Source organism: Ostrea edulis, chromosome 5, assembly GCF_947568905.1.
Source record: "Ostrea edulis chromosome 5, xbOstEdul1.1, whole genome shotgun sequence".
Taxonomy (NCBI): Eukaryota; Metazoa; Mollusca; class Bivalvia; order Ostreida; family Ostreidae; genus Ostrea; species Ostrea edulis.
In genome coordinates, this window is record NC_079168.1 from 51,017,922 (window position 1) to 51,040,841 (window position 22,920).

Here is a 22,920-nt window from a genome sequence, read left to right on the forward strand (position 1 = left end):
GGCTTGTTTGTCGACAAAATCTAATCCGTTTATAAAATGGCTAACAGCTGTTTTCAAACCCTCTCGCTTGAGGTCGCATATGACGTCACACATAATGGCGCGTAAAATATCGAAAGTATATATGCGTATCGCAAGATTTCGATTTATAATAATTATATTCACAAATAGGGAAAGGTATTGGGCGGCAGACATAGCATATTTTAGCCCTCTCCCAACATATCGCAAGATTTGAATTTCGTCGTTTTCAAACTAGAAAACTACGCAAAATATTTCATTTAAAATACATGTACATTTAAGGTAATTCCACTCCTCTAGAGTTATAGGTTCAATCTTATGTTTGATTGTTGATTCTTCAAATAATATATCTTAGTAACAAATAAAAATGACAAAATAAGTATGTTGCGGTAATAATGAATTTTTTATCAATTAGCACACATATTTACCTGTTATCAACGTTAGAAAATTAGAATTTTCCTTAAACAGCATTATCAACATTTCATAAAAAATTGTTAAAACGATATGATAGTATTCATAAAAATTTAATGGAACTGTTTATTTAAAAAATATACAAAATTTTTGTGAAAAAATAAAGGAAATCTATCGAATAATGGACTTGAAAAATAATTTAATGAAAACAGGAGTTATTGCCCTTGGATTCAATGTTTTGAAACATATAATTGATTATTCACTTTAGAAATATTTTATGGTTAACGAGATTTTTTTTTACAATAACTATTGAAAAAGACTCCAACAAAATTTATGTTCCTGTCATGCATAAATCTTAATAAATCATTGACTTTGCGAAATCTTATGACGTCACAGGAGGGTGGAACTACGTTAATTAAAAAGTTAAGAAACATGCGATATGTCCTTTTAAGTACTCCTCGTAAAATAAAAGCATCTATCTTATGTGAAATTAGATGCTATTATTTCCTATCTAACACGGGAGTTGTGGGTTCGTTCCCCTCCCCCCATGTATAAGCCTCTAACTATGGAATTAAGTTATTCAAGGCGGTGATTATCCTGAAAATTTAATCAATAACCCCCATATAGCAGTGACACATTTTAATTTAACACAATAATTAAATATCCTCCCTTTATTTTCGTTATCAAGCTAGAGGATCACGATCAGTTGATCTCGATTATTTTCAAAGATCTACATGTGTAAAATTATAATAATTTTTTCTCCATAGTATGTATGTGGCAAGGTTGATTTTTCATCGTCCTGTGTGTGTGTGTGTGTGTGTGTGTGTGTGTGTGTGCTAAACTCACCTTTCAACTCCTAATTTAGATCCGCCACAGCTTCAGTTGCATTATGACGTCTAAACGTATAGTATATGTAGCTCGTAGCGTCAAGCATATATCGTCTTGTCACGGCAGGGCCGTAAGTAGGGTTCTAAATCAGGGGAGGCAGGGGATTGGGGGCCGCCGATTGACTTTACGACTGAAAATGACACTTTTTAAATCCCAATTTATCATGTTTGTGTTTCATTTGTACTATGTAAAGAATCGTAATATGGTGTCAAAGACAAAGGTGCTTGTCTTCATTTTAAACATATATCCTATAATATAACATTTATATAATTTTATTTTCTTTTTTGCCAAAAAATCAGACGAGGCAGTTGCCTCGTCTGCCTCATCGGCAGTTACGGCCCTGTCACGGCATTACTTTTCGTTAATGCGGCGCACTGCATTGTTTTGGGGACCACAAGACTAAGATAAATTGAGATAATTTACGCTAGTTCGTAATCAGAGATCAAGGAAATGTGCCTTTGCGAGATATCCACCATTTTTGATAAGCGGCTTCTGAGATTCTGACAAACGAATGAGCAGTTGCAGCTCGGACTTTTACGCGCGCCTAAATCCTGATAAGATATAGGGCTCATGGCGGATGTGACCGATCGGCAGGAGATGCTTACTTCGCCTAGGCACCTGATCCCACCTCTGGTATACCCAGGGGTCCGAGTCTGTCCAGCTCTATTTTGTATTCCTTATAGGAGTTATGAGATTGATCACTCTTCGTTATCTTCACCTTTCATTAGAGCTCGTAGTACAGGCCAGTGCTACGCACTGGCTCGCTGTTAATTTCATTTTTAGCTCGCCGGGACGACTGTCCGGAGAACTATTGGCATGACCCTGGTTTCGGCGTCACACTTTAAGGAAAAAACCTGGCCTATATTTTTTTAACCAAACAAGATAGGGTTTTGATATTTCACATATAGATGCCCCATGAAGAGACTTTTGTTTTGGTACCAAGACTTTTGACATAGTGACCATTACTGTGAACTTTGACCTATTTTTAAAAAAATACACCACATCATGGGCTATATTTTTTTTAAATCAAAGGGGATAGGGTTTTGATATTTCACATATTGATTCCTCATGAAGAGACATTTGTTGTGGTACCAAGACTTTTGACCTAGACCTTGGACTTGACCTACTTTTTAAATACCTTAACCTGGGCTATAGATTTTGAACCAAAGAGGGGGATAGGTTTTAGATATTTTACATATAGATGTCTCATACAGAGACCTTTGTTTTGGCACAAAGACTTTTGACCTAGTGACCTTCACCTGAGATTACTATTCAAAAACTTTAACCTGGGCTATATCTTTTGAACCAAGGGTAATAGGGTTTTCATATTTCACATATAGATGCCTCATGAAGAGACCTTTGTTTTGGTACCAAGAATTTTGACCTTGGACTTTGACCTACTTTTAAAAACCTTTAAACTGGGCTATATTTTTTTTAACCAATAGGAATAGGGCTTTGATATTTTACATATAGATGCCTCACGGAGAGAGCTTTGTTTTGGTAGAAGACATGTGACCTAATAACCTTTGCCTTCAATTTTGACCTACTGTTCACAAACTTCAACCTGGTTATATCTTTTAAATCAAGATTGATAGGACTTCGATGTTTCAAATTTAGATGCCTCATTAGAAGAAATTTCTTTTGTTACCAGAACTGTTGACCTTGGACTTTGACCTGATTTTCAAAAACATTAACCTTGGCTATATATTTTGAACCAAGGAGATAGGGATTTGATATTTCATATTTAGATGCCTCATGACCAGGCCTTTGATATGGTATCAAAACTTTTGACCTAGTATCCTTGGGCTATGACCTATTTTTCAAAAACTTTAACCTTTTGAATGATAGGTTAAGTAGAGTCATGCTTCCCGGCGAGCTATGTTGTCATCTGACAACTCTTGTTAAGTAAATAGACATTCATTACGTCTTTAATTAAAACCTTTACATTGATTTCTGTACCTTATTATCGTTCTATGATATATTGCAGCACGTAGACTAGTATAAGTTGGGGCGCTTGCTTCGCAACCATGCGAGTCTGGGTTCGATCCTCGGCGCCGCATCAAACCTACCTGGTGCAGCATCAAACCTAAGACGTTTAACGGAGATTGTTACTTTCCTTCGCTAAGTTTCCAGTATTAGGAAGTGGAAGTTACGGGTCTTTCGAAACGAAGGTCCCGTGTTAAAGTACACGTGGGCATGATAAAGAATGCTCACTGCTTGCATCCATGGATCAAAATTTGCGCGGCACTTCACCTATAGCTGGTGACGTCTTTATATCAGTGTGACGTCTTTATATCAGTGTGACGTCTTTATATCAGTGTGACGTCTTTATATCAGTGTGACGTCTTTATATCAGTGTGACGTCTTTATATCAGTGAAAAACAACATACAAACAAACCAAATATATAAAATTAAGTTATATCCAAATCCAAAACAAATTTTAAAAAACCCAGTCATTTACATTTTCTTTTCATGAAGCAAAACTTTGAAGTCCGATTTGACAGACAGTCGTTGTTTACAGGTCCCATGTGATTGACCTGTAGCTCATTGTTTACTTGCCAGGCAGAAAGTAATTGTTTTGTTTAATTTTTTAAAATTAAATCATATAAAATAATTACAAGCTGTAGACATAGTAAATTAATATACAACTTCTTGACAGCGAATCGTGAATGATCTTAACGAAACTGACACGGGGAGTGTACACATAGTTTCTTGACAATATTAGTTTTCTCAACTAAGACATTTTTCATGAATTTATTTTGCTGTTCTATGATTATGTTCAGATATCCGGTGACTTCATATCCTTTGCACTATACACACTGTCGTAGATTTGCTCCATAGACAGTTCCGATATGCATATCTTTGACAAGGGTGACAGTCTGTACACTTTTTATATTTTACAAGTCAAAATAACATTTCTGAGAAAAGATTGTTTAACATCTATCTCAAAATGAAAATCAAATGTGTGATTTTTTGTTGTTGTAAGCTCTCTCTCTGGCAAGAATAATTATATTTTCTTATGTGGTTGACAGATAATTTTCTAAAAACATTTTACTCCGCCACAGCTGCCTACCCCATTTTCCGTACATTTAGATCTAGTTGGTGCTTTTGATCTGAAAGTCATTCTAGAAGGTTAATATACTAATACTAGTGTACTATGCATGGTACGAGCCAAACGCAGCAAGGATCATGCGTTTTAATTGAAATTATCATATCAGGTTTTAGAAAATTAAGGACATGGATTTTCATAGAGAAGAATAGTTTTGTACTGTTGTGAGGGACATGCAGATGTTATATAAACGTTCGCAATAGTTCACCCTAATTAGAATAAAATTGGTCACATTTTCTTCACTTTAACATAAATAAAATAAATCACTTGTCTTGTTTGGTATCCGATTTAATAAGTTCTCTAGAGCAACAGATATTGTTGCACAAGGGGTTCAAACTGTCATGATAACCATTCAGTGTATGTTCGGGGATAGAGGAATCAAAATTTTTCAGAAATTAGAGAGGAACTGGATTAACCTTGTGGAGCAATGTGTAGGTGACTGAAAAATGATACAGTCGTGTTAAAAGCAGTAGTAAATCCTTTTATATCTCCTGTGCTTTATATTTATAAAGATGTTCTACATCTTAAATCTTCATTCAAAGGTGACACTCAACATGCAGGTGATGACCTTTCGCCAGCTGTTCAAAAGGTAGACCTACGCAGTTGTATCCCCTTCCTTTGCTTACTGAGGATTTCCTGCACTCTCCCGGCGTTTCAGCCGGTAATTAATTAAGTGTCCATTAAATCCTAGTTCACGCCAATTATGTCAGGTGTGAAGTGTAGACTTAAACAAAAGTGTCGGTGAATATTTGACTGTATATTAAACGATCAAGGCTTGGCCAGGTGCGTGACCCAAAAAAGCGATCCGGGAGTACTTGTGAATATCATGGTCAGAAGTCTGTTTTATCTCGACCAGAATTTAAACAGGGCATTATCTACAGATTTACATAATCACATAAGCGCTTGCAGTGTGGTGGTGCCAAATATATATCTATATGAAAAATGAACATTTCTTCTCTCGTTTGTATAATGGTTTATAAATAAGACAGTTGGATGACACTACATTCCATTGAGAAAGCCAAGTTGCTGCGTGAATGATCGTATGGATAAGAACTGGAAGCAGATGTTTCTGAAGAAGCTATTTTAGGGCTGCAATGTAAACATATACATTTCTGAATACTGACCAATCCCGACCAGTATGTAAAAATGCAAAATGTAAGAACGATCTATATAACAACGCATGCCAAGGCACGAGGGCGGACATTAAGAAAAAAATCGAAACCAACCTTACCATTGCTCAATAATTCTAACCCTAACGTATTAAGGTAATGGATTAAAGAAACCACCTGGGATAGTAATAAATAAGCCAAAAAGGAGAGGTTTGGGACTGAAACATGTATGCATCAATCACCAACACCTGAACGCAACAGACTGTAATAACTATACGTATTGTTTCTTGTCAAGTCAATGCAATTTGTTGAGACAGGTGTAATTAAAAACTTTCATTCTAATTCAATCCCGTAAGAACTTGTGTAATTTACTATTGCTAAAATGTTTATTAAGATGAAAATCTCGCCCAGATACCCAGAGCGTCTTGTAGCGCTCTTATTGTGTCGTCTATACGATGTATGAAATTCAATTCGCCTGTGAGTGCAAAAACATACGTACTTAAATACATTTTTATTCTGTTTATGATACCGGGTATGTTAAAAATATGTATTCTAGTTCTAATTATACAGGTATACTATGATCGATGTCCATTATCCATTGTAATTTTACAAATGACTTGCCGAGTTCGATATCTTATCCCGTCTCTCTCATCTTATACTGCTTTTCCCGTTGAACTAGAACTAAGATAATTGACAAAAATAACCTTTTTCCTGCCTTTTGTACAAACAGATGCAAGATGAACAGAATGGTGTTTTTTCATCAGAATACAATGAGCACAGTTGTTTATCAGAATAAGAGGCCCATAGGCCACATAGTTCACATTAATACATCCTCCCACGTAAATTTAAACCCCATTGTAGCCTGGGGTCATGGTTTGAATTAACTTATTCTACACTGCACATGAATGCATGCATATTAATTTGACATATTTCACTCCTGATCCCTCTGTAGAGGAACTTTCCTATATATTCCAATGTAACAACTTTAAATCACTAGTGTGGCCCTACCTGGTGTAAACATTTGAATCTTCACTAAATAAGGAGGCTTAAATAGGATACTTTTAGCTTTTAATAAGACTTTTAAAGAATATACCAATGCAAAACTTCGAACCTTTTGAGCTGAAGATTTTTCTAGAATTATATTAATCTAGTATTCCTGGACAAAATATCAAACCTCTATTGTAGCCCCACCCTTCATTTACGGGTCATTCTTGAACAACGTTTAATCAACACCAAACAAGCAATTGACGACTTGTATACCCTTGTCCTTGAATTTTATTAAAGAAGTGTCCTTTATATGCCTATGTACAACTTTACCCGCATTGTTATCCTACCTTAGCTGCCTCTCGGGAGCCTGTGGTTAAACAATTTTGAATAAATACATGCATCGTAGCTTCCATGGAAGTATTGATTATCATGGTGCCATGGGTTTTAAGAAGAATGATTTTTCAACACCATCCCTATTATCACTCTCTTTCAAAAAATGATTTCTCTTTGGAAGGGATGTGAACCTTCATTTGTGCAAACTTCAGTTCCCTTACACTCTATGATGCTTTGTGACAAGACAGTTTTACAGAAAGACGACGTAGAAACTTCAATCAGGAAAGCTCACGTGAGCTGAAGACCCAAAGATGTTAGAATATAATACTAGGTTGATCCAAAGTTTGTGCACTTTGTTAATAACTGTTCAATTTTTGTCAGAAATTCCTCATATTTACAAACAATTATCTTTAATGATTACGTAACGCTCGGTTATACAAATGTTGCAATACGATTATCATCAGTCGAATGTAGAGGGTTTCCATTGAAACCAATGTTGCGGCAGGTGGGGGACGTTAAATGTGACGTAAATTTGTTAGTAGACTAATACTATTAACCAAACAAAAACAGTACTAGTATATCACTTATCGATAAATTATGTCATAAATCCTTTTTAAATTCCTATACGCCATTTCCTCTAAGTGTTTTCCGGACTTGCACTGTTTTGTGCTTTTTAAAAAAAAAAAAAAAAAAAAAAAAAAACAACAACCCAGAGTTCATTAAGGGTATCCCTAACATCAATAGTTGGGTTCCTCAAGTTTTGTGATAATCTAGGGAAATATCAATACAACCGCACCCATCAATAGACTTGACTTTGACTTATGCCTTTTGAGTCCTTGAGGAACATAGGGCTGCAGTAACACACCTCTAACGCACACTGTTCTGGCTGATCCTCGTCAGCTCGGCCTAAGTCATTCCGGCGGCCTTCCCCTCGACTGGTGACGTTTCAATATGAGTGAAAATTTCTCGAAGGGACGTCAAGTAAACATTTTTTTGGTGCCTTTGATATCTCTATAGATGTATACGGTAGCCACTTCTTCATGAATGCGCTGCAGTTTTGAACAATGCGCGTTTAAATACAGATAAAATATAGTACGTCTATTTTAATGGCTGGGAATCCCAACAGAAATGGATATGGAATGTAAATATAAGAAATACATTTCATTTTTGAAAATACATGAAGGTATGAACTGTGCCGCTTCTCGCGTGCACATTTCCATTATTTTTATTGACGTGGGGATCCGGGTTAGAGTAGGTCCTCAGTACCCCTTGCTTGTCGTAAGAGGCAACTAAATGGGGCGTTCCTCTGGATGAAGCCGCAAAAACCGAGGCCCCGTGTCACATCAGGTGTGGCACGATAAAGCTCCCTCCCTGCTCAAAGGCCGTAAACGCCGAGCATAGGCCTAAATTTTGCGGCCCTTCAAAAATTGTCCATTGTAGTCATAGTGCAGAATTTATTTGATGAAATTATTAAAGTAAGATTTTACAAGTCAAAAGGTAACAGATATATATGAAAATTGTCTCGTAAATGTTCCTTTGATATTTACTAGTACACGACTTTGCAGTCAGTGGCTTCTTATCACAAACATGCAATGCGGATAATGAATGATTTGATAACGTGCTAAATTCGATGCACGAGTTTGACAATATGTTCGTTTTCGATAAAATATTCAATTACACGTTTTTCAATATACGAAGCTTGTTTTCTTTTGTATGCAATGACTTCCCTATCGTAAATCAAATTATGTTTGACTTGGTGATCGTTATGGCCATTTGGTATCGTCTGGCGTTCCCTATGAAGTATTTTGAATCCTCATAGTCAATGGCCTGCTGATGGAATATCCGCTGGTAAATTTGGAAACATTTAGTAACAAAAGAAAATCAAAGCAACAAACAGGCAAATGAGTCATGAACCTAGTTTAAACTTATTTGTGTGAAACCTCAACGTTTTGTGCATCGAGCAACCTTTCAAATATTATTTTTCATATAAACTGTAGTATTTCAACAATATAAGGATAAGCTGCTTCATTTTCGGTATTTTTCAATGTGTTAATGCTTGTCATTTTTCAAAGATCCATCGCACGTCATTTCTCGATTACATTAGCGCAGGTGTTCGTTAGAGACCTAGTGGGGTGATACCAGCGATGAATTGCAACGTGCTAATATAATGAAAGGAAACTTAATATTTGAATACATAGATCGAGTGTAGAATACATAGATTGAGTGTAAAATACATAGATTGAGTGTAAAATACAAGAGTTTAAACTTCACAAATCCATCATTTAATACCACTTTATAAAGCCGTACCGGTCGTGGTAGCTTGGTGGTAAGGTCACTTCCTTGGGAACCGGGGGGTCCTGGGTTCTGTTTTTTATCCAGGCACCGCAATCAAACAGAACGTTTAACATAGGTAGTGACTGTTCCTTTGCCAAAACCTTCGGCATTTAGAAGTGAGAATTGCGGATCTTTCGGATGTGACCTCAAAAACGGAGGTCATGGTTGGTGGTACCACGATAAAAGAACCCTCGGGCGCAAATGACGTCTCTGAGTAAAACAACTGTTCAATGTTAAAGTCTATATATACATCCCTTCTCTGTGATCTTGACATTTGATCAGCTGTTTGACTAAGTGATCAAATGAAGTCCTTTGGCAGTCGTTATTGTAACCTGACTGCACTCCTCCAACGTGACCTTGACCTGTAGATATAGGGAATGAGGTTAAAGGACGCTATCATCGTGGCTTGATCATCAGCTCTTAAGAAGATTGTGCAGATGTTTGTATTGTACTTTTACATAACTATACTAGTTATTGCTATTAAAGACTTGTACATAATGTGTTTTATTACCGGTCGGGGTAGCTCTGTGGTTGAGCGTTCGCTTCGTAACCGGAAGGACGTAAGTTCGAGCCCCGCTCGTACCATGGCGGAGTCAAACCTAAGACGTAAACATAGGTAGTGATTGCCTTCGCCACATACTCGGTATTTATATGTGGGAATCACGGGTCTTTCGGATATGACCTTAAAAACGGAGGTCTCGTGTCGCGGCAGACATTGGCATGTTAAAGAACCCTCACTGATAAGGCCCTGAGCGGTCTAAATTTGTGGTACTTCACCTATAGCTGGTTACGTCTCAATATAATATTTAGTGACGGGATGTAAAACAAAACAAAAGCATTAGTTCAAAAGGTCGTGTCACGATTTGATGTGAGCAAATGATATAATACCCCCAGGGGTCCCTGTCTATTAGGGAACCGTGGATAATTCGTTAAGCAGTTCGAACTAACTGTAGCGTATGCATGCATAATGGGGGAATGATGTTTTAGTATGATAGTGACAAGGCGATGCACCAATTTATTTTACTATTGTTTTCACAGATTACTAGTTTCCTATTTTGGGAGATATTTTTTGTTTGCTCACTTTCATGAACTTTAAGGTGAAATGTGAAATGATTTTATACTCGATTTTTTTAATATGCGTATTCCTCATCTGCCTCGATGGCTGTCACAGCCTTTGTTTATCTGCAGCATGTAGTTGAATGGAAAATGTAAGCAATGGGTCTATCAATAGATCACAGTGTGTTTGGAATGGGTGTCAGAGTTGTCTATAATAGAACAGTAGAACATTGACTTCAACTTTGGACAAGGTCACTCTCAGGATATGCACATGTATCTCTCTCCATTAAGGTCAACGGAAAGGCAAAGATCTTGAACTGAGAAGTTTATACTACTTAGGTTTTTCTTTTCCACTTATCAGAGTTGATATCCAGGGTATTATTTAAGGAGGAATGATACATCGTTACAATGGCTGACTTCCATTTGAAATTTGAATGAAAATATACATATTAGCAATACATGTATATTCCTTTTAAATCTAATGACTTAGGTGAGTAGCCCAGTAAGTTTACGTATCAACTTGTATGTTCGAGTCTTGAATGGGTTTCCTCTTTTTCTTTTTTAGATTACTTTCTTCTAAAACTGCATTTAAACTAAATAAGGTAAATTTGAAACTTCAATTTCAAAACATTGTACATATCCTCCATTTTCTTTTTTATTTATAGCAGATTTCTCTGATGTGATATTCCTCTTTAACAAATCATGAATGATTAACCGAATGTGATTACTGATTTCAAAGTAAAAACCAGTAAAATAGTATATAATGGTGTTATTGACTGTACATAGTTGTTTACCTTGGGTTGTAAGTCTAAGGGTCCATAGCTGTGTAGAATTTTGTCTTTTAATGTCACCTAGGTAGTGATTGTGCAGTCATTGTAACCATTCAGAAATACGTCATATAAAGTACGTTTGATTAACATTTGCATTGAAAATCCGTAGCATATTCAAATACTTGGATGGTCTGTTTCATAGCAAAATGACGAGAATCGTGACTTGTCGGTGCATCTGTTCAAGCTTCTTTTAAGAAATGATGTTCATTGCTTATTTCATTTGATCTTTTAGTACTATTGACCTTAAATTCATGACCCAGTTGCACAAAAGTTTTTTTTAGTTAACTTGCAGTTAAATGTTATTTTTATACAGCTTTTGTGCAACTGTTTCCTTGTCTTCAAACTTGTTATAGAATATCCCCTCGCAATGTAGTTGCGGATGAAGACAGTGTATTGCCCGATCGTCTTTTTGGTTCCACCTCAAATGTACAGGATTTAGGTCACATCCTTTACCTGTCTTTTTATAGATTGAATGATACTTTGAATAAAGCATATTGATACGTATTGATTATAAGAGACAATGGAAGGGAAATTTTAGGTGATGAATTTGAGCTTAATTTTTAGCCGAGTTGCAACGAAGTTGAACTCGGCTATTGGTTTGGTGATGTGGGCGGCCGGCGGTTGGGCGTCAACAATTGGTTTCCGGATGATAACTCGAAAAGTTTACAATCTAATTAAATGAAACTTTGATATATTGTTGGGTACCAGGTAAAAAGACCTCTATTGATTTTGGAGAAAAATTGTCAAAGGTCAAGGTCACAGTGACCGAAAATAGAATGAAAATTTCAGAAAAATTTGGTTTCCGGATGATAACTCAGAAAGTTTAAGTCCGAATCAAATGAAACTTTGATATATTGTTGGGTACCAGGTAAGGAAGACCCCTATTGATTTTGAAGGGGAAAAAAGGTCAAAGGTCAAGGTCACAGTGACCAAAAATAGATTGAAAACTTCAGACAAATATGGTTTCTGGACAGTAACTTGAAAAGTTTAAAACTGAAATTAGTTCTTCACAATTATGAATATGCCACATCATTCCTGACTTTACAATGTATCCCATGCAACTCGGCTTATGCACCCCTGGGTGCATATATTGATTTTTCATCCATATTCTGTCAAACTAGCAAGAATAGCATCTTAATTAGAAAACCATATTTCCACTTAATTTTCAGTGTTATTGGTGAAAAGTCAAAGTCACCCAAACTAAATGTCTGTGCACATTTAAACAGTGATTGTCTTAATTTCCCAATAAACTAGTTTTTTATGTGTGATTTGTTTCAAATGCACTCGCAGGGATACGATTAATATCTTGTTCAAGGTTAAATATAAAAGGTCAGTACAACGGAAAAGTCTTGGTTTCTTAAAATTTGTTCTGTTGCGAGTAATGATGGCGCTGAACTTTTGAAAACTTTATAAAAAGCGTGTTTGTATGTACAACATTTGTCATTTAGATTAATATGTTATACTTTTTTTTAAAAGTTTTATTTCATCACTGATTTGATCAAATTGAAGAAATCTGATTCACGGATGTTGCATACACTAATTAAAAGATGTTATTGCTTTCATTATCCCAACGGTTTCCTATTGGTTATGTTGTCTTTCTGAAGAATGAATGGGCAAAAAGACGAATCTTCTACATGCGAGTATCTCGCCTTTTATATATATATATATATATATATATATATATATATAACCCCACTCTTTTATGTGGTTTGATTAGCACTGCGACCTACGGGCAATCTGAAATACCCAGTCTGTAAATCTACGGGAAATTGTTAATGCATAACAAACGTCTAAATGACCGCCAAAAATTACATGTATCCGGTGTTAATGGTCTTCAGTCGATTGTTTGATGGGTTGATATTCAGCCAACGTTTATTTTATCTTCATGATAAGAACAATATTTTTTCAATAACGATAAACACTCTGTGCTTTCTATATTTATTAAGTAATGATATAATTTCCTTCTCTTAACCACTAATCGTTCTTGCAAGAAGGGAAACGTAGCACAGGAATGTAGTTCCGGTGTGGTCCGCTATAGCTATATGCTAAAACCACAGGAAGCATCTGTTTTTGACAAAACACATAATCATATCTTTTCTTTATAACAAAATACATTTATTCATATTGTTTATATACTAATACTAGGTGCACATATCTATGGGTTTTTTGTTTTTAACAAAGCACGCTTATTTATAGTTTATATGCTAAAACTACGGGAAGAAGTTTCTTCAACATAGCTACTTGTTTGTTTGTTTTTACAAAACACATGTATTCAATGATTAATTCATTAACTTATAAAGACCTATAATACTTTACCGAAAAACAAATAACCAGTGGGAGTCATCGCCCCTACTACTTTCAAATTAACGGAAATAATTCGAACTTTGTCTTTGACCGAAATAATGTTACTTGATAATTTTGACTTTATCCCCATCCCCCATTTGTCCGTGGGAGACTTGACATTCAATGTGAGTTCCTGAAGTAATGCGTAGTCAGGTAGGAAAACCTATCGAAATAGAATTGTTTGTGCGAGTAGGAAGTATTTCCTAATCTCTAATTATCACCTTAAAATCGCTGAGTCCTTCATCAATTTATTGGGCAACAGTTTTTCGTCACGTAGATAATTTTTGAACATAAGATTGCATTTGAAAATTGTTTTAGTTCATATACCTCAGCATCCCGAGGAGTTTTGTATCGACGTAACATAAGTGCCTCTATAGGTCTAATTTAATGTGTGATTAATTTTTCTGTTTTTCAAATCGTATTAACAAATGTAACACCCTCCCCTGTTTAGTCGTCTGTTTCATTAGTATTATACACCAGAAACCCATAAATCTTAATGAGTTCCCTGATTGTCCCCCTTTTTATCCATAAAAGCGATTTGGAATTTAGGAAGCATTGTGTCTTGACATTTATTTTGACATAATTCGTTATAGTATACATATTTTTCCATTACGATTGTCAAAAAAGCCATGATATTTAAAGTATTTTGGTTGTGTTGATTACTAGCCAGATTTGACATTTTTGTACTAACTTTCCGTGTAGGTTTTATAATCATTGTGATAAAAATATTTTCAAGCCAGTAGATTTCATTGCGGATCATAAAATTATTAAAGCGATTTATATTCCCAGAAAACATCGCCCACGAGGATTTGTTTTACTACCGAGATACATCAATTAATGGTCGATGTAATGATTTTAACAATTGTTGATGCACTTTTGAATATCCTCGTCTTTAGTTTTCTTTCGCTGCAAGAACCTAAAAACCTGCTTTTTATCCTTTGCAAACTTCGCAAGATTTACATTCTGATGGACGTTTCCATGACTACAGCCGTTGACAAGTAAAACTTTTACACAAACCTTTCATTATCATATTAAATTGATTATAATTAATCGTTATTTTTGGAGTAGTTTTATTGACCGATTTTTCAAGATGCAATTAAATTCCCAAAAGGTCTTCAAATTTTGAATTATCGTGCACGTGTTCATGCTTATTAAAGAATCAAAGAGTTCATGTGATGCAACTTATGTGACGGATTTTGATCGATAGTTACCGAATTCTGTTCTATTACATGTGTAACTGAATATTTTACGAAATGATGAATTAAGACAACAATAACAGAAAGTGTCATACAAGATCAGATGCGTTGTCAAATGATCACTTGTTTCATTCACAGACACCAGATTCTGTTTCCGGGTTGATGTTTCAGTTGTCGTCCTCATGCAAATTTCTCTGAATAAAATCTTTACTTTATGGTATGTATATTAAGGTTTTTGAAAAGACTCATAAAATACAGTGTATGCGTTTTTTCCAGTTGTCTTCGATATTTCACTATAGGTGACAAACAAAGGTAAATGTTGAGGCGAGGATCAAAGCGAATACTGTCCAGGAAACTGCTCTTACATTTACAATTTTTCACAACTGGATTCATAATGCGTATATCTTATATGGTAGGAATACCTGATTAGAATTAGTCTCCTGTATGAATTCCAACGGAAAATGTCAAGGTGAAAAAGGTTCTCTTGTGTGTTCCCGGCCCCAAGCAATAGGAACTGTGATAGTACTTTACTATTCAGCTTTTATAGCAATATTAACTTTTTCTTTTAGATAAAAGCCATTTATCTCGTTTCTGATGAAAACAAAACAAGCAAATCCCTTTCATAATTCATTCTTGAGCTCTATTTGGTTGCTCTTATATATATATATATATATATATATATATATATATATATCCTATATAAACTTAAAGATTGAATTTTATACAGAGTTTTACACTTGCTGTTGGGATTAGCAAGTATTGTGAATTGTTTCCCATTTCTACCCGTTTCTCCATAATTTTAACCGTCTGTCTTGCCCTGTCGATAAAACAGAGTACCTTGATGATTGTAAACCTGACGTGTAATAGAATTTAATTGAAAATGTACACTACCGATTTTAACCTCTGGGGAACATCTGTTTCGATTTTATCTCTATTTCTCTTTGTGTAATCAAACGTGACCGTTGTGTTGTGTCGCTCTCTGAAATTCAGATGCGTGTTTCTAACACCTGGAACACTGAACACTTTTTCAATATGCGTGGAAAATTTCAGGAATCGGTCATTTGACCATTGGTTTTTTTTTTCTATGGACATTGCCTGATTTTATTAATTTGGATTGTTGAGGAGAGCAGTCATAATGGTAAACTTTTAAACTTCATAGTATAGAGAGACTGAAATTTTTGTTTACATGCGCTCTTTTCTGCATACATTTATTTAACTCGCAAAAATTTCCGACAGTGTAAGGAATGTTTCTCCATTCTGAAAAACGTCAATGGCTCTGTTGTAGGGGGAAAAAATCCGAACCTCAAAATTCCCGGGCGCTACGTTTAAGCTAATTTTAGAACGTTAAAAAGAAACAATTAAATTTTATTGCACAGAGGGAATCACTTTCATGTCTGTATCTTGTTAGCTAGTTATTTGTAAAATTTCAGTTTTAATATACTCTTTTGTCTTTGACACCGTTTTTATGAAAGCGTACGTAGATACATAAATATAGCAAGGGTAGGAATTCAAAATATTTATTTCCTGAGTTTTTCAAATACTTCAATTTCTGAAGCAGTACTTTCATAAGTCTCCTCAATTAAAAAAAAGTTGCTGCTTATTATAAATTATCAACTAGTCTGAATAATATTGACATGGAAGTATCTATCTAACAGACTTTTCCAACAGGTTGTACTGTTTTGAGTAAGTTAGTAAATATTCTTTGGGCTAGAAGTATATCTTCTATATAACTGAAGTAATTAATGGTAATTAATTCTTCTAAAATGCCGACTTTAAATTACGACCATACACCCCTTTTAACGCCACGCGCGTACTATGCAAACAGTAGACCTGAAAAGCCTCCCCAGCTGGCGTTCTGATTGGATAACACGCTAAATTGATTGTTTATGTAAACCAATTGATCACATTATTTTGGATGGCAAATACGAGTAAACTATTAATTAATGAAATTTAGCATTTGCGCGCGTCCTTTAGTTAAGTATTCGTCGTCATATCCAGCTTGCTTCAACAACTGTTTTGTTGAATGACACATCATTTAATGGGATGTCCTCAAATTATCGCAAGGTCTGTTCTTCTTTCTTTTTAATTACGAATAAATTTCATAAATAATTTACTAATATGTACTCTAAAACGCATTTTACTTGAAGATATAAGTCTACTTAATTATATTTCTACATTTATTTTATTATTGTAATTATTATGTGTGTGTGTATAGTGTATCAATAACAAACTATCAAAATGCTTGGTATTCTTTTATTTATTTATTTATTTTTTATATTTAATGTCTGTGATGCGTAATGTGCTTATTGTTGATTTTCATGCAATATCTTATGAAAGTTACCTATTGGTGAAAAACAATTCCCTTTTCCTTAAAGTATTACAATGACCAGTATTTGTGGTTTAAGCGCGTAGAAGAAATAGCAATAAATAAAAATGTACGATACTCGATAATTGACAGACGTTTTAAACGCGTGCGCAGTCCGCCCCCTCATTATTATTCATGCTTTATATATATATGAGAACACACACTACAATCTTAGACATATTATAGAAATTGACATTAAGGGATTATACGTGCAACGAGTTTTTCATTAATAAGTAAACGATTATCTCTTTGACCGGAACATATAATGAAGTTTTCAAGACCATGTATTTAAAGTGTTGTTATTTTCACCAGAAAGTTTAAAGGATTCGGAGTGCAGGTAGACGAGGAGAGCGTACTATAGAAGTTGGAACTTATTAATACACACGTACTCTCTTCTCAGTATAAACCACCTGTTCCACCATAAACATGATTTATTAATACGGTTATTTAAACCTTATCCGGTTGAGAATGTGTGTGCAATCAGAGCTATTTTCGTTGAGGAGCAAATTTAGACTCGGGATTTACTGACTGAACAAGCGTTTGAGAAAACAATCTCTTGCATACAAGGATCATTTACTTTCAGTATATTTGGAATTTATAGAAGAATGTGCTATGACATTAAATAGGGGAATTAACAAACTAATGGAAGACCGTGCAGGAACCAAGCTCTATATTCGTGTAAGTAGCGGTATTGGAAAATACCCCTGGGGTACGGGCGCTCGCACAAATATTGTGCTGTCAAACGGCATGTTTACCTATGATAAACATCAATTACCATATTATAACCTTGTCAAACGTACTAATTAAAATTATATCTGTTTGGGGTCCTCAGGGCCAATGATACGCCATTGATAGATCATGACAAAAGATCTCCATCAACATTTTGTGAAATAACTAAGTGCCCTTGTGCTTTGCCATGTGCGTGTTATAAGAAGGTTTACAAAACCTCGTTATGCTCATTTTTAATAGGTTTCTGCTTAGGATCTGTATATCAAAGCTTGAATATTATTATGTTTAAAATGAAATATTCTATTCAGAAAAGGCACACAATTTACGAAAAATGGCGCTAGGAATTATTTCAATCTGTAAATTCAAATATAAAACACCTGTTGGGTTTACAAAAGCTTTAAACAGTGTTAAATCAACATTCGATTTTTCAATAACACAATACTGCTAAGAAAATCTTTCGTTGACTTTTGGGACCTCGATCAGGCGTTTTATTGACACAAGATGGTTTAAATAACTGTTTTCAATTCAAACACAATTTAAACATTATCCATCGCGGAAAAAACACGACTTTATAAGATCAATTTTTTAAATTAAAATTGCACACAAGTTTTAACTTGGAGAAGTCGAGTAAAGGAGTAATTTGTACTTAAAAGCAGACAGTCTGCCAAAATCAAACAAATTGCGGCAGAATCTGGTACAGTGTGGTGTGAAAGTTGCACCTTATATTTTTAAAAGGGAAAACGGAGTTCATTCTAGAATGTTGACAATGTTAAAATATGGCCTTGATTGAGGGGATTTCATGAAACCAAACATCCGGAGAAAAAAACTATGATGCAGAACTTATCAATCATGCTACATAGATGACAACCATCTGTCTTCTGAAATCATCTTCTTTTTAATGTAGGGAGAATAAACTACTGGTGTAACGTAGAATGATATTAATGAATTTTTTTGAAAAACTGCCTACAGCAAATCGCTTGTCATTTTGTGGAAGAAGAAAAAACGGTCGCGGGTCTTTGGGTATTATCTAACGGAACGTCCTATCCCCACAAAAGCACTGATTCCAGCATAGCACCGTTGGTTGGCATTCACTATTGTATCAGTGAAAGCGGTTAGATAAAGGCATGGCTGTGTTTAATCCACTAAGCTACATAAAGACCAAAAAGTCCCTCCGATACTATCTAATAGCAAAAACTAATTTAAGTGACATCAACTGTTTTTTTCGTATTAATGAAGTAACCACGAGACTGACTTACACCTAACATGTTCTAATGCCCATGACGTGCAGACAGTCACCTACAGGCCGACGTTTTGTGTATACTTTTGGTTTTAACAAAAACTGAGGAATTTTATAGATTGTTAGAATAAAGAAACAAATCTCTGAAATCAAATATTCGCGAGCATTCCTAGAGTAGCAGTTTATTGATGAGCGGCTTTGAACGTCGCGTGACGAGTGTTGGAGCGGTAACCCCTGAGAATCGACCCCGAGTACAAACCAGTCTCAGATTTCCGTCACTTTATCTTCTAACCACCCTCAGATACTGGCTTCCTCGCTGTTCCGTACCTAAGCATTCACAATATCTTTGTGTGTACATGCATTCTTTGTCAGTGTTTAACATAATGATCTTTCCACACATTGAACAATCCCCCTATGTTGCCCTGGAATTTACTTAGGGTAATTGTACATTAGGAATACAACTCTGGATGGATTCTCGCAAGCAGTGAAATACTTTCTTAATAATGAGGATGTACCCTGCCTCCTTTTGAGTTCTGCTTGATAAAGCAAAGGCTATACACTAAGATTAGTTGATCTTTCTTTTATCACATCGCCAACAAAGATTACTTGGAGAGAGCGCTTTATAACTCTTTCCTACGCCCCGCCTAATTTAAACAACACACAGGTTTGTTTGATCACCATGGTTTGCAACTTGTCCTCGTTTACCAACATGGATCCTAACAAGCATTTTTACATTTGTTTTCATCTTCTTATCTTATTTTCTTCACAGGCATATCACGAATTTTTTTAGCTTTTTTATTGAAGAAGGTACCGACCTTCCAAAATATATATGAGGTTTTATAAGGAAGATTTTTTATAATTAGCAACATAAAAACCAAGAATAAATAAAGTGGAATCAGGAATGTGTTGGATGCTACCAATTAATTAAAAATTACGTCAGACTCATCTCAAATTTAAATAGAAGCGAAAGTTCTACAAAGCACTCCCCATCTTGATAAACTGCCGATTACAGAGTAAAAACTTGATACTTATAGGCGTTTGTAGTGATTGTTTTGTTAATCCGATATCTCTAGCGCGTCATAAAACAAATTCTGCAGCTAATTCAGACCAGATTATTGACCGTGGCTAAATTGTCCACCCACCAACACTGGCTGATTCACCGATGTTTTATAAATACAAACCAAATCCATCACATAACTCAAATTCAGATAGGATCTCGGTATTGAAACAAGACAAGAGTAATAATAGGAATAACCATTCATCGATAAAAAAGTAAATAAGTAAATAAAGGCATAGTGACGCAAAGCATTGTTTATTAAAAGTGCCTTTGTGCAGGTTTTTAAAATTTTGTTTAATCAATGTATATATTTTAGAAAGTAAAAGTAGGATCATGCTGGGTAAGAAGATTATAGAATAGACATCTGTCTGATTTACAGACATTTTCAATATGATTTTCCTTTGTTTTACAGGCATTTTCACAATGAGTTTCTGTCAATTTGGTTTTCTACTGTTGCTAGCGTGCACCGTGCTGGCTGGATCGTCGTCGCCTTCTCTTCTGGAATCGGCTTTTCCTTCTCACTACGACGAAAATCGAAGAAGAGAAATAATTCAGGCTTTTGAGAAAACCTTCTTACATCTGTTTGGATTGAAGGAACGACCAAAGCCAAAGAAAGATACTTTTATTCCACAGTATTTGTTAGAGTTATATGAAAAACACAGCGAGGACCCAGATTCTCTTGGAGATAGCGTCAATGTCAAAAGACGAGGCGCGGGTTCCGCCAACACTGTTAGAAGTTTTCTTCATAAAGGTAAAAATAAAAGAATTTTACCTCCTTTCTTGGAAACTCTTACAAAACGGTTCCTTAACTTTCATAAAAAAGACGGTTGGTTAAATAAACTTGACTATATCAACCATGACATTCCATTCCATGTATAGATGAAAATGAAATAAAATTCTGCTTATAGATGATACCAATATTACACCAACACTACTTTTATTATTTAAAATGTGACAAAGAACTATTTTTCAATTCCGAAAAAGTTAAAAATATATCAATTATAATTTACTAAATATATTTAACCTGATTTACATACTTTTGTGTGAAATTTACGAGGATTAAATGAATTATGAATAATAGACATGGAATCAATAGAAAGACATATGGCTTTTGTAGTTGTTTTTAAGTAATTAAAAACATACAGACGAACATCACTAGTCTGGAAAGATATATTTTTAATTGAAACCACAAATGCATGTAGATTCATAATGTGGCATCAGACCTAGTGCATATCTTATTAACCTTTATCAACTGTTGTATATACGAAATCAGAGCCTTAATACGAAGATTATGATCAATTTCTTCTTCTTATCACAGAATTGACCACTGACGTCATCAGTATGGCAGGATGCGGGGAGCACAACTGTGCCCATTTCTACTTCAACGTATCATCCATTCCTATGGAGGAATCATTAACTGGTGCTGAGCTAAGACTCTTTGTTGATCAAAATAACGACACAAAAAATCCAGTCGGAAACAGGAAACAGTTCAGACATAAAATAGAAATTCACGAGGTTCTTCAACCGGAAACCCAAAATTCTGAAGCCATAACTAGGCTGCTGGATGTGCGTCACGTGGGAGGAAGAAATGCATCTTGGGAATCTTTTGACATTCACCCAGCAGTATTAAAATGGAAAAAGAATCCTCATTCAAATCATGGATTAAAAGTTCGTGTATTACAATTTAAAAACAAACCGTCCACAGACTCCATTAAACACGTGCGTTTACGACGTGACGTAGAAAGTGTGGAGGAAGAGAGGCACAAAAGACCTCTGTTGGTGACTTTCACGGACGATAACCGTGGGTCACGGACTAAGCGAGCCACCAGTGATAAAACAAAAAAAGTTAGAAAAAATAGGAAAAATAGAAAAAATAAAAAGCGAAGGAGAAATAGAAAGAAAAACAATAGAAAGAATAAAACAAAGAGGAAAAAGTATAACGACCAGTGTCGAAGGAAGGAGTTAAATGTAGATTTTAAAGCCGTTGGGTGGAACGATTGGATATTCGCGCCACCCGGCTATAATGCGTATTACTGTGATGGTTCATGTCACTGGCCGTATGATGACCACATGAATGTGACAAACCATGCGATAGTCCAAGACTTAGTGAACTCCATAGACCCCAGGGCGGCCCCGAAGCCCTGTTGTGTACCCACAGAACTCAGTTCGCTCTCCTTATTATATACGGACGAACATGGCACAGTTGTGCTGAAAGTCTATCAAGACATGGTTGTAGAAGGATGCGGGTGCCGGTAGCCATGATAACTCTTTAAATTGTTATTGTTATTTGTTGTGATATTATTTATTTGCGAAAATGGATGAAAAAGTGTGTGTGTTCCGAAATATGGCTGTTCGGAAGTCAGCTTCATATTTGCTCATCTCCAATCTCCCATTCATTGACAATCATATCATTATTTTCATTTTGCATAAATTGCATTATAAAATAAAAAATTATTGTTATAATTTCAAATTATTTATGTTCTCTTTTGTATTATTGTAATTCATGGTTTAAGTACAAAATGATGAAACAACCATTTCTTCTTTCTGTTTTTCTTTGACAGCATTTAAAGGACACTCGGCAATGAAGAGACAATTTGATAACAAAGTGAGAAAAAAAATTTAGTCTCCATAAGGTTAATGTGAAAATTTTAAAAGTATTCTTTCTTATCAAGAACTGTTATGATCCTCCCTTAAAACTGGTTCATTTGGTTAACTTTTAATTTAACGCTTATGTTGGGAGACTAGCAGACGGACTAAAGGTTACAAATTGTTTTTCTTCTGGCATGCAAATGAGAACATGTAATTAGACGACCATAGGAGAGCTGTAAACTGGTTTTTACGTCAGATCTCTTATTAATTTTGTAAAGCAGACATTCCTTCAGTCTATCATGTTTCAAATCAATGTATGATTATGACTGAAG

At 35.2% G+C, this 22,920-nt stretch overlaps 1 protein-coding gene across 2 annotated transcripts in view; it reads left to right on the forward strand.

Annotated features, from left to right (window-relative positions):
• The window catches only part of LOC125651838 (bone morphogenetic protein 2-like), a 32,811-nt gene extending 10,278 nt beyond the window's left edge, over window positions 1-22,533 (forward strand). Inside the window, exons 1-3 of one of the 2 annotated variants that reach the window (XM_048880641.2) lie at window positions 20,200-20,214; window positions 20,412-20,750; window positions 21,318-22,533. In XM_048880641.2, coding sequence (XP_048736598.1) covers window positions 20,423-20,750; window positions 21,318-22,255 — 1,266 coding nt within the window. In that variant the 5' untranslated portion in view covers window positions 20,200-20,214; window positions 20,412-20,422 and the 3' untranslated portion in view covers window positions 22,256-22,533. Of the gene's footprint in view, window positions 1-20,199; window positions 20,215-20,411; window positions 20,751-21,317 lie in introns of those variants that run through there. The other variant, XM_048880640.2, reaches the window with a different exon arrangement.
• Window positions 22,534-22,920: the final 387 nt, after the last annotated feature.